The sequence below is a fragment of the Theropithecus gelada genome, chromosome 17, assembly GCF_003255815.1.
Source record: "Theropithecus gelada isolate Dixy chromosome 17, Tgel_1.0, whole genome shotgun sequence".
In the NCBI taxonomy this organism is placed as follows: Eukaryota; Metazoa; Chordata; class Mammalia; order Primates; family Cercopithecidae; genus Theropithecus; species Theropithecus gelada.
This window is the reverse complement of record NC_037685.1, coordinates 67,086,744-67,101,312: the sequence shown is the minus strand read 5'-3', so window position 1 is coordinate 67,101,312 and position 14,569 is coordinate 67,086,744. Positions and strand designations below refer to the sequence as shown.

General features: G+C 39.0%; 1 protein-coding gene across 3 annotated transcripts in view; it reads right to left on the bottom strand.

Annotated features, from left to right (window-relative positions):
* Nucleotides 1-255: 255 nt before the first annotated feature.
* Nucleotides 256-14,569, bottom strand: part of NBEA (neurobeachin) — a 752,078-nt gene continuing 737,764 nt past the window's right edge. For all 3 annotated transcript variants that reach the window (XM_025364271.1, XM_025364273.1, XM_025364274.1), the window contains 4 exons: nucleotides 7,696-7,797; nucleotides 5,359-5,555; nucleotides 4,433-4,584; nucleotides 256-2,091 (listed from right to left, as the gene is read on the bottom strand). In XM_025364271.1, coding sequence (XP_025220056.1) covers nucleotides 2,001-2,091; nucleotides 4,433-4,584; nucleotides 5,359-5,555; nucleotides 7,696-7,797 — 542 coding nt within the window. In that variant the 3' untranslated portion in view covers nucleotides 256-2,000. The remainder of the gene's footprint in view (nucleotides 2,092-4,432; nucleotides 4,585-5,358; nucleotides 5,556-7,695; nucleotides 7,798-14,569) is intronic.

The following is a 14,569-nucleotide window of genomic DNA, read 5'->3' as shown; positions in this document are numbered from 1 at the left end:
AGACAATCCCCAAAGTGGATTATGTGGAATGGACAACGAGGGCTGTTTCCCCACGGTCACTGTTGCCCCAAATCCCTGCCAGATGGCCCGGCAGAGCAGCTCAGGTTTCGGCAAATTGCAGAACCTCATTAGGACTCGATTTCCTGTTTTTAGCTGCTGTAGGCTCTATATCAGATGATGATGACTTCTGAAGCCTGTGTGACAACACAATGAAAGCATGCTAGTGACGTGTCCAATGAAATCTGAAACAATCCATGAATTCTTTGCATATTTTATTTTTCTTTTTTTGATTTCCAACTCACACACATCTGGCATATTTTACATCTTTGCAATAAAACATGGTTACAATAGCTTAAGGAATTTATATATCCAAAATATTTCACCATGATCTCAAGATGAAATGGACTTGTCTTCCAGATGTTCAGTGTCCTCCCGATTCTAAGCTACAAACTCAAGATATTGCTTTACAGCCTGGTGATGAATAACTTAATCACTATGCTGATTCCCCATAATTTCAGAATTTCATAAATACAAACAACAATGAAGAAGGAATTCAGTGCTAAAACTTACTAGTACAAGGTGGATAACAAATAAGTAATCACATCAATAAATAATGATATGTTTCTGGTGCAAAGTGCCAATACAAAGAACCCATTATCTTGTTTTATCTTTTTAAATAAATGACTGCAAGTGAGTGTAAATTCTGAGAAAATTACATTCCTGTAACATGCCTCATAGCCCTACCGACACAATATGTACATCTATGACGATACAGTCACCAAATATACAAAGAAGAAACATGAAGAAAGTGTATATACCCCTGGGTGTATAACTTGATCAGTACAATGTATGGAAAATCATTTGATAGCCATCATTTTATATCATAAAAGATGAAGTGCCTTAGGCTAAGAATGTGGCTTTCGGTGAGAATTTCACGAGAACCTAAAATAATAACTTCAGTTTATTGTTGTAATAAAGTCTGACTTGTTAAAGAAACTAAGCTATTCAAGAACCAAAGAGAAAAAAAAAAGTTAGCATCAGATTATCCTCCCCTGATGTATACACACCAAGCCAGTGGGATGACTCTGGAAGAGATGTGCAGGTGCTGGGAAGTTATTACTACGGAACTAACGCTCATAACTCCTATTTATACAAGAAAAACCAGGACCTCATCCCTAAGCCCCCTTTCTGCTGTGTCTTCAAATTATGCAGGGTAGGGCTGAATTTTCTTTGTATAAAGTACCCAAAATGGCAAATAATGGCTTAGTATCCAAATGCTTTATGAGCAAATTTCATTCAGAAGGGATGAATTTAGATTAAAAAGTGCAAACTATATTTTGGTGAAAATGTCAAAAATTACTGATGGAGCCCAAATTCAACCCTTTCATACAAGCTGTGTCCTTGGACAGATCTTTCTGTTTCATAGTGTGAATGCACCTGTTCCATCAAGCCATCAGGAGTAAGGAACATGCAAGTTGTAACTCCACAATAAAATTAAGAAACATTTTGTTCTTTATACAAGGTTTTACTTTTACAAAAGTATTCCTTTTAAATAAGATGCATCTGATGTACAAAGTATCAAACGTGTGTTTTTTTTTTTTTTCTCAGCTTGAAAAGAGGCTGGAAATGGGATGCAGGTTAGGTTCAAAGCTTAAACTTTGTAACAACTGGACACAAGGTTCCTCAGAATTGTCAAAAGTCTCTTGTGACACATCCTACAACCTTTTCTCAATAAACAACAATATATGAAATAATTACCAAAACGTCTCCTAATTCATATAATTTACATGATATAAGCTTGCTTGATAGCAGCTGGTGTTCAGTCGTGAAAAAACACACAAAGGAAAATGTTGCTGACTACAATGTACAGCTAGTGCTGGGTGTGATGGAATGCACAAACGGAGGTCGATGCAGACGAGTTTTTCCCACCAGAGATATTGCCTTTCCATGCAGCACTTGTGCTCTCGGCTTCAACTTGGCTTTTGGGTCTTTCTTTATCTTCAGTATCTGTTCTGATGCTCATAATGCCACCGATTAAAATCTATATTAAAAGCTACAATGCTACCAGAAGCCATGCCAGTGATCAGAGTCCTGGAAAAGCAGAAACAGCAGTTAAGAGTGATATAAAATCATTTCTGTGGTTGCTATTTTATACTAGACAGTATTGTGATCTCAAAGTTTGCCAAGTCTTATTTTTGTATTTATGGAAGTAGGACTGAAATTTCTTCTTGGTTCTGCTGCGAGGAGCACAGTTCGCCTGCAGACGCCTGGCCAGCCAGCCCTGCTGCAGAGCATGAGGGGGCCACGGAACCACATTTCCAGCCTCTGCTGGCTGCCCCATTTCTCTCAGCAATCACACACGTGCCTGTCCGCGGCCTCGTTTTGGGCATCTATTGGCTTCTCTGAGGATATCTGGCATTTCTTCCTATCTCTTTGACCGTTCTCTGCTTTGCCCCCTTGAATCACTCCACCCCTTGCCCTCTTGGTCCACACTCTCCCTGGACATAAAGGCAATGACGTCTCTTTCTGAAGCCCCAGATGCTGATTTCCCATTGTCAAGCGGGGGTCACTGCCAGGCTGTGTCACAAAACCCTCAGATTCAACACGTCCACCATGAATCACTGGTACCTTCTGACCTTGCTGGTCTTTTGCTGGTTAAGTCACCTGGTCTCCTCTCCCTCTCCCTCCTAACTGATCAGCTGTTGAGCTCTGAGGCTTCTTTTTTGGGGATGTTCCTCCCCAGTCCCACTGCCACTGACTGAACTCAGGTTTCAGGATTTCTGTCTACATAAAGTGTTGCTTCACTTTTGATTCGACACCTTATCCAATAAATACCTTTTGAGTAATATCCCCAATGTATTACCAGTTTATAATTGATATGCATGCGCTATTCATTATAAAATGACAAAATAATCAAAACCAAGGATGAGATTAAAATAGAAATAGAAACTTAGTATCTTTCCCCCCTCCATTTGGAGACCCCCTAATACTACTGCGACTTTGAATATGCTCCTCCCTCCACCCTCTTTGTTCATGCCTAGTGAATGGATAAGCATCTTCTGAGGTCTTTCCTGCCCTCCCCAGCCCTCAAGAAGAGTTCATCCCTTCCTTCTTCTGTTAATCTGTTCCTGGTGCCCTCATATTCAATGATTATGAGGATCTGAGCTCTCTGGGGTCAATTTCTTACTGTGGATCCTTAGTACTTTGCATTGCACTCAATCTATGGTGATGGCAGCCAAATGAATACACGAATGAGTAAGAGTATCAGGGAAATACTGAAACTACTTACAAACAAAAATCATTTCAAACACTCTGGAAGCACACATATATACAAATAATAACACAATAAACCATTCCCATTTATTTGTAAGTACAGGCTGCCGCACTTTGGAACACTCCAATAATAACCTTAAACCTTCTTTAGAAACAGCCTGGGCTGCAGACCAAACATCCTTTCCCAGACTAAATTAGATTATAGTGTTTTTCCTGATGATTTCAGTACCATTTTATTATATCATGAAGATGCTTTGTTAACTTTATTATATGTCTTAATATTTAAAATATTTTAAAACCAATACTGTTATGAGGAATATTACAAGTAGTTGGGAAAAACGTCAGTCAACAAGCTTTTCTTATTTCTGTTAAATAGCAAAAATTAGAAATCACATGCCATCTTCAGATTATAGGGTTGTAGTTTATTTTAAAGGCTTAGTAACTTTAGACTTGATATTTCTAATATTACTTTCACTTTATAAGAAACCCAAAGGTAAATTTTAGGAAATAATAAAATCTTATTGCAAATTGAAGAATGGAAAATCATTAATTGATTAACGTTCATATCAACTCTTTCCAAGAAAGAGTTGGATTAAAGGATTAAAGGTTTTTAGGGAAATACAATAAAACAAAATAACGTAAATGAGAAACAGGTAAATAAGAACTTGGGGGTAAAAGACCGTTCTGGGTAATGCATGAATGCCACATGCTGTTGAAAGGGAGGCAGCTACAGCTCACCCCACACTGCACTTTGCTGGAAACTCATTAGCTAGAAGTAGGTCTCACACTGAATCCCACCTCTGCTGAAAAATACGTGTTTCCCTCACAACATATAAGCCAGGGTGGCCTGTCTGAGACTAGGCAAGGATCTGAGAACAGGGAACTTGGTGGGAGTAAGTTCTATGTCTTGGGCCCTTAAAACATGTCTGGAGGCGCCTGTTCTTCATCAGATCCATTTCTTTTTTTCCTTCTTATTCTCTTCCTCTGTTTCCCTCTCACTAGAATCCTTACTCTTCCCCTCATTTTCCCCTTTTCTTTGCCAGTTTTCCTTTCATCTGGATGCTGGAATTGCACTCACAGCACAATTCACCCTTGGTAGAATGAAGAGAGCCTTCAATGACAGTTCTCAGTGATGACACTTGTCCTTGACACAGCTCACCTCTGGTCATGGGACAAGTCCATTGCTCTAATGCCAGCATCACATCCAGGGTAAATGTACAGTTGCTTGAAGTCACAGGCCTGCCAGACCTCTACTACCCCATTGTCCCCTCCGGTGACCAGGTTCTGGCCATCACTGCTCAGGAGAATGGCCTTCAGAAAAGGTAAAACAAAACAAAATAAAAAACACAACAACCATCTCTCTCAATTTTTCCTAAATAACCAACTGTCACTACTGAAAAGTAGTCAGTACAGTTCCCTTGTCATTATTGACTACTGTTAGTTATTTGTCCAACTTTTTTCAAGTTCAATCCACAGAATTCCCAATGTGGAATTCATAGAAGTTCTTACATATACAAAAGATCTTATTAAAATCAAGATTAAATTCCCAAGAGAATATTACCAATTTAATCCAGGAACTTGAGCATTAAGTAACATGTTTAGTTAAATCCTGAATATTAATATTGTAGAGAATTTTAGAACAAATGGAAGAAGCATATTTCAAAACAGTGTTTAATAATGACAACCCAGCAATTATAATTTATTTGTGAATGAAGGGTAAATGGGTATATATAATTTTTGTTTAGGGTTCTAAAGATAGAAATCTTTGAAAATAAACTCACTTTTAATGTGAGGGTGCAGCGCTGAAACAATTATAAAAGGAGCTTTAAAAACCCTCTGAAGGGTCTAAGCTTTAATCAAACAACAGCTATCATTTCTGAAGTCTAATTCACTGAGTTAATTACTTGCAATTAAATGAATTTTGAATTTGTTTAAAGTATCAGTCCACATGAAATTATATACTTTTAATCTAGAAGACATTTATCTGGATGGCACAGAAATTCTATTATGAATTATTTAATGTAAAACAATCAATCTTTAATCTCCTGGCTTCAGTCCTACTTAGCACGAAGTATGCAGATTTACCCGTGTTGAATCATTGATCTCCATTTGAGCCAAAAGTTTCCCATTAATGCTGAAATTGCTGAATCGCCCTCTTTCATAGTATATGATACAATGGCCTTCGCTGGAGACAGAAATCAAGCGTGGGAATAAGCAGTTTTCTGGTCCTTCAAGGGCTCTCAGCAAATCTCCAGTGATGGTGTGGACAAGGCAAGGGCCCTCTGCAAAGTGGGGACATCAATGCCAGGGTCAGTTGGGGATGACAAACGACATAGTAGCTCCCACCAACCCAAAAACCTCGCTGAGTGTGCACTCAGATGTGATGAAAGAGGTAGGCTGGCCAGGCCAAGCGCTGATGTTATATTTAAACAGAGCAAAGCCAGAGTACCTGTCACATGTCACACTCCTGCGCTGCACACTTCTTCAGGTAAATACTTGGTCTTTCCTTTGTCAGGTAATATTCATAACAAAATGGTATAGTTCACAGATTATGTGAGAATAAAAGATTTTGTGTGCCAGACATTTTCTCGTAATATGCTTTTATAAACTTTTCTTGAAAGTTTAATAGAATTATCAGAACAGCTGCTCATTTTCTCAAGTAGCCTCAAAATTTTACGCATTGTACCACATAAATACATTACTGTCAAGTACATTTTACCTTTTTCTGTCATCTGTGCATAAAATGTAAAAGCAAAATTGAGAACTTATTTCAACCTACAGAAACATACTTTGTCTGTTATATAAATGAATAGTGAGGCAAGAGTGTGAAAGAAGGATAAAGAGTGACATTTGGCTCTGATTGTTTCTGGGTTTCTTCACCCTTACAAAATAGTGTTGATAAGGTAAAAAATTTACTGATCAGTTCATAAAAATTGCTCACTATAGCTTGGTATTATCTATCTATTCCCTTGTCGCAAAAAGATCTCTGCAAAACAGTGTATGAATTACATGCTTATTTTTAATTGATCTGAATAGACACATATTTTACAAAGCAAGTGACATTATTAAATTTTGTCCTGATTACTAAAGTAATAGACTTGCCCTATAGAGAATTAGGAAAACACCAGCAATCATCTCTAACGTCACGCAGCCCCTGTAGGAAATGTCTCTTTCTTGGTGCACACTATGTGTCACTTATTGTCCTTTTTTTTTAACTTCACAGGGTAAAATGATATTACACATATTATTACTTTTTAAAATTAAAAGGCTGAAAATATCCTTAGTGTCCATTTATGGGTTATTTATTCTTAGATACCAAAATTTTAAAAACATGGTGCCAGCCTTCAGACTCTATCGATTCTCCATAGAACAGCTGAAATGAGCGCTAACAACCAAACCGATCGATCTCATCACCTCCATTAAAAAACTTCAATGGTTTCCAACTATACTCATTAAAAACAACAAAAAAAAATTACAAATGCTTGTGTCCCAGGCCCCTCACATCCCTTCAGCCTTCTCACTCCTCCAGGTTGTGCACCACGGTGATACTCCAGCAGCAGCCAGGGCTCCTTTCTGCCTGGGAGTCTTCCTACAGAGAATTGCTATTTGAGCCAGAACTAGGACGTACGTTTCCTGACTTCCTGAAATGAAATGTCTTCTACAAAAACTCCAAAGAGGCTGGGTGTGGTGGCTCACGCCTGTGATCCCAGCAATTTGGGAGGCTAAGGTGGGTGGATCACCTGAGGTCAGGAGTTCAAGACCAGCCTGGCCAATATGGTGAAACTCCATCTCTACTGAAAATACAAAAAATTAGCCAGGCCCGGTGGTGCATGCCTGTAATCCCAGCTACTTGGGAGGGCGAAGCAGGAGAATCACTTGAACCCAGGAGGCAGAAGTTGCAGGGAGCCTGGATTGCACCATTGCACCCCAGCCTGGGTGACAAGAGCGAAAGTATGCGTCAAACACAAAACAAAACAAAACCTCCAAAGAACCAAGTGACCTTTGTTTCCTTTCCACTAACCTCTACACAGCCCCTGGCCTTATAAAGAAAGGGACTTGCAGAGGAAGGGGGTCCAAGGCCGTGTATGATGAGTGACCTGACCCCTCACCTCACCCACTACATCAGGGATACTTTCCCCTTGTCTTTTAAATGTCCTTTATAATGGCTGCATCATATGAATACACTGTAATTTATCAGTGTTCTGGTTAGAATGCTGTTGACCACAAAATACTATATAAAATTTTATACATATTTTATATTAGTGCTAGTAAATATTAATCATAAAAGTAAACATCTACAAATAACTTCGGATATCATTTGTCTATGGGAAGCTTCCTGGAAGAAATAAACTGGCAATCATGCTTAGTGTGAGAAAACCGTCAAGTTCCTAAACACTGAAAATGAAAGAAATGACTTCTGACCTTTAGCACCGCTGATAACAAGCCCAAGTTCTGCACAGACAGAAACACAGACAACCTCATGGTCATGGCCTGTGAGGACGGCTCTTGGTGCAGGATAGTCACCTGCAAGAAAACAGCAGCAGTGAGGCACTACAGACCAATGGCAGCGGGGGAGAGCTACACCAGCAACGCAACGTTCAATAAATACCCATGTTTATTATGGGCATTATTATTAAGCTGTGTGACCATAAGCCACTTACTTAACCTCTCTGCTCTCCTCTTCTGTGAGATGCACATAACTAGCAAACCTACTATACATGCTGTTTAGATGACAGGACAAGTTAACATATGTGACATGCTTAGAACATAACGGGAGTGGTAATGGCTATTCTTTTTCTTCCATTAGTATTATGAAACAGGTACAATGCCTGCTAAGGCATTTATCTGTGTTACCTCATGTATTTATGGTAAGGCTCTATGACGTAGGAACTCTTACGATGCCTAGTCTATCGCCTAGAAACCCAAGGCTTTGCAGGGTGATTCAACTTGCCCAACAGCTAAGGGCTGGAACTGAACCCACTTCGCTTTATTAGTGTGAACCTAGCTACAAAGTCCAGCTGAATCATATCCCCAAAGCATTTTCACTGCTAACTGCTTTCATAAACTGAAGGACTTAGAGAATATTATGCCTTTTGTAAAAAGTTCTACATTTTTCTCTTCTTTTACTGGAAGGAAATGAGCTTATTCTGCATCACCCACATAGGTTGTTCCATTTGCGATCTTTCTTTTCTAGCACTCGCGTTCCTTGCATGCTTGCCTGTTTTTCTCTGTGAATTCCTATTTTTGGTGGGGTAACCAACCCCGGCCCCCATCCTGTCTCTCAGAGAACCACCCCGTACTTTGGTCTTGGTGCCCCTCTTTCCCAGAGCTGCCTCCTAGGTTGAACTATTGGCCCTCACTGGGGCTGGGGGAAGTTAAATGTTCCAGGGCTGGCAGATGCGCCTTCCCTTGGACAGCCCCTTCTTTGGCACTTACGGGACCTCTGGGTGCTGGCCAGCTGGACTGCTGATCCAGTTCTCTGCCCACAGTGGCAAGAGGGAAGCCACAGGGAGTTCATGAGGAAAGTGCATAATCATAAGGCCTTACCCAGTAAGGCGCCCCACGTCTTCCACTCTGGTCGGCCAAGAGCCCCTTCTTTAAGACCTGCCTATCTTCTCTTAAGACCCGCCTATCTTCTGTCTCCCCAGGGATTTATGTGCGTTTTCTCAGACCCATCAGCTCCAATTTTGTTTCTGAGGTATCTCTTAGATGGAGTGTGGGGAGAAGCGGGACAGCAGTTCCTGCTAGCTTGCCATCTTCTAAACACATGGATGTTGCTATAATGTGTTTTGACTATTGGTTGAGTGTCCGTTTACAACGTCAGCAGTCCTGGATTTGTCTGAAACATATTTATATAATTTGTTAAATGATGTTTCACACTGCAGGAAAAAGGTGAAAAAGAAACAAAAATTGTTTCAAAGATGCCCTGGGTTCCCTGGTAAAATAAGCTTTAAGCATTGATAAGAGTTCTCAAAAGAAAGGAAATCAGCATATCAAAGAGATATCTGCACCCCTGTGTTGACTGCAGCACTATTCACAATAGTTCAGATGTAGAATCAACCTAAGTGTCCAACAAATAATGAAAAGATAAAGAAAATGAGGTATATTTACATAATGGAATATTATTCTGCTATAAAAAAGAAATCCTGTCATTTGCAACAACATAGATGGAATTGAAGGACATGAGGTTAGGTGAAATTAGCCAGGCACATGAAAGACAACTGTCCCATCTTCTTACTCATATGTGGGAGGTGAAGAAATTGATCTCACAGAGGAAATAAACAGAATGGTGGTTACCTGAGGCTGGCAAGGGTGGTGGGGAGGGGTTGGTTAATGGGTAGAACAATACAACTAAATAGATACAGTTAGATAGAAGGAATAAGATCTAGTGTTTGGTAGCAAAATAGAGTGACTACGGCTAATAATTTATTGTACATTTCAAAATAACTAGAAGAGAAGATTTGGAATGTTCCTAATGCAAAGAAGTGATAAATGTTTGAGGTGTTGGATATCCCAGTTACCCTGATTTGATCATTACACATTGTATCATTGTATCAACACATCCCATCAATATGTACAACTATTATGTATCCATAAAAATTAAATCTTTAAAAAGGTATTGGTAAGATTTTATGTGTAATATCAGCTTTAATTTTTCTAAATGATAATTTTAACTTGGAGAAACTAGCATACTGGAAAACCCTGAAATTATACACTTAATTCATTTATATAAAATAAATAGTTTTGAGACCTTTCCCTAATGTGCTGTGGAAAAAATAAAAAGCAATCTGATCCTATTGCAGGGAATTGAGAAAAAAATGTATAAAACTATTCCTTATGCATGTTATAGATTTTCTGCTAGGAAATGAGTTTTTCAAAGGCTCGTGTCTGATTTAGAGGTTTAAAATGTTTTGTTTTTTTTTTCATTACAATTTCCCCAGATCATCTGAATAAACTGTGGAACTTAACTATTAGGGGATATTGTTTAGGGCCCCTGAAAGCACTGTTTCCTTCTTTAAGTGAAAGGCAAATAAAACGCCATTCCAGGCTTTCTGAGTTGGGAAACCTGCAGCGGCGGCGGGAAAGCTTATTTCCTATATTTCATTTTGTTGCTAGGGACAGATGTCACACACCCCAACAATCCTTCAAAATCCGGGGAATATTCTGTCACTGTCACATCACAGTTGATGGATGTAGCCCAGGGTTAAAGGGCCCAGTGCAGAGGGAGGTGCAGGTGGAGCGCCCCTCTGAGTGCCCCGTCATCGCCCTCAGCCCCACCACTGCCTCCACAGAAGCACTCGCCATGTGCTGGAATGACTAGAACTGATGAAGAACAAACACGTCCAATTTTTAGATTCCTCACAGACATGCATTTGGAAACTCCCAATATTAAAAGGCTTAAAATAAATTCCATCCTCCTTTTATCAAAGGTCATTTCAATATTCTCAAAACGGATGATAAAAAATATACTAGTATTAGATGCTGCTTATTCACATAGACAGGAGAGGTTTTTCAGTGAGATGGTCTCTGGCTTTTAGAGAAATGGGCAAAGTAAAGAACTCATGGTTCTTATTTTAAACCTCATTTGTGGGACACTGATATGCAGGGGAAGCTGTGGTCCTTCTGATTTAGAACTAAACAGAGCCAGTGGATTTCTAAGACCTCCGCTCCACAGCAAGAGGATAAACCTCCTGGTATATGACGTTCAAATTTTATTTCTGACCCTGGGGAAGTCACTGCAGAATCATGGCAGAAGGTATTTTCATTCATGTTTATACTTAGATAAAATATGATGGAGTTTTTAAAGTTAAAATCCAAGAATAAGGGATTTAGTCAAAGGGTATGGTGGTTTCATTGCTACTATGATTTCAAGATTTATTTCAACATATTAGGTTAGAAATTTGCTGGAATAGCTGAGAAGAACAGTATCAGTCAGGAGTCCCTTCTCAAGACCCCAAGTCCTCAGCCACAGGGAGGTGCTGTGGAGGTCTGTTCCAATTACCAAATATGCTTGGACCTGCATTTCCTAAGGTCCCAAGATAATGCAAGTAAAAACATTCTGTGGGTTGGAAAATGTCAAATTCACCCATGATGTGGTTTCATTTCCTTATGTACTCATAGAGTATTCAGTGAAGAATGGAAGATAGATATGGTGAAAGTATTTATTCATTCACTCTAACTTCTTTTTCCTCTTCAGAGATAACAATGACTACATTTTCCTCTGAGCCCTGCCACTGCAGGACAACCTCTTCTCTTGAAGTCCTGAGCCCAGACCTAGGTCACAGTACATTACTCCCCTACGCTCACCTTCTAAAAACAACTAATAGTATCATCCACCTCCTCTTCCTCAGGAAGCTGGGCTCTGTGTAAAGCCTGGACACCCCCTGGTCTAGAACTTGAAGTTCTCTGATCAGAACACATTAGTCACTCTGTATATATTGCTTCCAATCTAGGCCAAAGACCTTTCTTGAAGTCTTAGTCCCATAAAGGGAAAGGAAAAGCAGAGGCCGAGTGGCAAGGAGCTCCCTTCTCAGTCTGGAACCCTGGAAAGTCTCCTTGTGTTAGAATGAGGGATGGGGTGGCTGAGTGGTCTACTGCAGAATGGGCTCTGTGCTATGGATGTTCCAAAACATCCATTACCATTTGGTCCTCAAAAAGCCCTGCATGGTGAGAACTATTACATATGGAGCTATGCTTCCTCTGATCTTAAAAAGATGGTTTAACATATGCTAAATCCTAGCTAAGATTCTCTGCTCCGAGAAGTGATACAAACTTGTTTAATGTATCTAAATCTAAATGCACTCTACAAATCTCTCTGGGCTGTTCATCGCCCATGCTTTCATTTCTTATAATAGCACTGGTTAGTGGCAGTTGTGGAGCTGGGCACCAGGACAGTCTTTTTAAAAGAAGCCTCGATGCAAACAAAGAGAGGGATGTGATTTGGCAGATGTTTGGTGACAGGTTGTGGCTGGCAGGAGGGTCAGCGTCCAGAGCTGAGGCATACACAATGGGAGCCCAGAGAAGGTGTGTGCACAGCTGGAGTCTCCTTTGCAACTGGCTTCTCCTTTCACAGTCCGCATAATGCCTGTACACGAGCTAAAAGACTTATTGTTAAAAAGTGGAATAGAAAGGCGTAACAACAATGTGTTATACAAATTACCCAATGAATATTTGTAGATTTGATTAGAAAAGATGAACGGTAAATCCTCTTTCAAAGTTTCACATGGCTATGATTTAAAAATGTTTGTATGTATGTATATCAAACTTTCTATAAAGCACCTTATATGTGGTATAAACATTAAAACTACATACTTTAAAAGCAGATTGGCTTTGAGATGAAGTCCCAATGTATTCTGAGTGTCTGCTGAAGAGACAACAATGTTAACTTGCCTCTCTTGTGACTATCTTGTTGGAAGCTATAGCACGTAATGAGAAATGTCAAGTCCCAAGATCAATGAAATTTTGGACTCTAGGGATTCCACAGGAATAGCATTGATCCTTTTAAAGAACACCAGTCAGAGATGGGTTGTAATATATTGCAAAGAGAGGCTCAAGAGGATAAGCGGCCAAGTCCAAGATACCTACCTGACAAAAAATGCAATCAGCTTTTAGCGCAAATTGCCCCCTCTGCTCTGCTCTCTTTCATGCAATAGGCTGCTTCCAATTAAAGTGTGCAAATTAATTTTTATCACTTCCAAATTAGTTTCAGAATTTGTGTCAAAGTCTGTTTCAGATGAAAGCATCTGTCCCTCACATCTTTTCAATTCTGTTATCTAGTTAGGGACCTATTTAAAGTCTCCAAGATAATTTCTGTGTTCAAAGCCACAAGTTTGAAAGAGTAACAATGAATAACATTATAAAATACATTAATAAAGCAATGATAATTCAACTCTAACCTACACTAGGTAGCCTTTGCTTATCTCTTTTATGGTCTGAGACTCTCTATCACATAGTCTGCTTACAAATATTCATTATCTTTGTGACCAATTCATCACAATAGTCAAAATGATTAGAAAAAGACATATTTCTGAGATGTCTGCATTCTTCACAATGTACTTGACACGATAAAACCACACATACTTTCTATACCTGCCTAAAAAGATTTCACAAACATGACATTTTTTCTTTGTGGAATTAATAGAGCTATCTATTACAATATAATAATGACAATGAAAGAGAAACAAATATGTTAAAGTCAGTTGAACTTATCTTGAGAAGATTTTGGTGATATGCATGTAAGGTTAAATGATAAATCCTATTATTTAATGCTGTTGTGATGAACAGGTATGATTTGGCCTCCGTGACACACAAAGCAGTTCCATGTCCACACCAAGGCCAATCCCTGCATTATAACAGCTACTAGGATATTAAGTTACATGCCAGGACTTCCCCCTTCAAGGATAGGTTAATACTTGTACTTAAGGGCATTGTGTCACACACTTTAGTACAAATTTAGACATAACTAGCTTTCTGGTCTTGAGTATCAATGTATTATGAGAGAGAAAACACATCTGGCCTGCTTCTCTGACCTGTGAATTGGAAGCTAGAGTAATTAAACTGGAACAGAAAAACATCTCTTTCATATTGTGAGTTTTCTGATAGCAACAACTACATCTATGTCAAACCACAAGCGGGGCACTGATACGACAGTCAATTCAGTGTGTGCTGTGACTGCCTGAAAAAAGAGTGAAGAGACCAACACAGATGGTTGCCCTAGTCCGGCATATATACGCTACTAGGTTAGCTTTTTAAATAGGTAAGTGAGTCATAAATCAGGCAGTCAACCAATGCTAAACCTGAGATTTTTTTTTTTTTTTTTTTTTTTTTTTTTTACTATTGTGATCATCCTTATGGAAAAAGCTAAAACCAGTTTGTTTGATAATCATCAATTTGATATAAAGTTAAGCATTTTATGAATGCTTAAAGTATGGTACAAAATATTATCTAATAACAATTCATGATTCATGTAACAAATACTGGACATCCTCAGTATATCCAAGCAGGAGAAACAGTTTGTGATTAGTATAAAAGTAGATTCTTGTAAACTCTAGAAAGTCAGAGGTTGTGACTTTCCCAGCATTCCCAGCTGCTGAGATAGTACCAGGCACACAGTAGGCACTCAACACATGTTGTTGCTTGACTAATACTTTAGGTGTTTATCTTGTTTATTCTAGAAGAGCACTTTTCCCTTTTATTAATGTGCTATACTATATATGTTCACATTAAATATCTAATAAAGTCTTGACAGGATGAATTCTATGGAAGTGGTTTAGGTTTGTAACGATGACAACAGTTT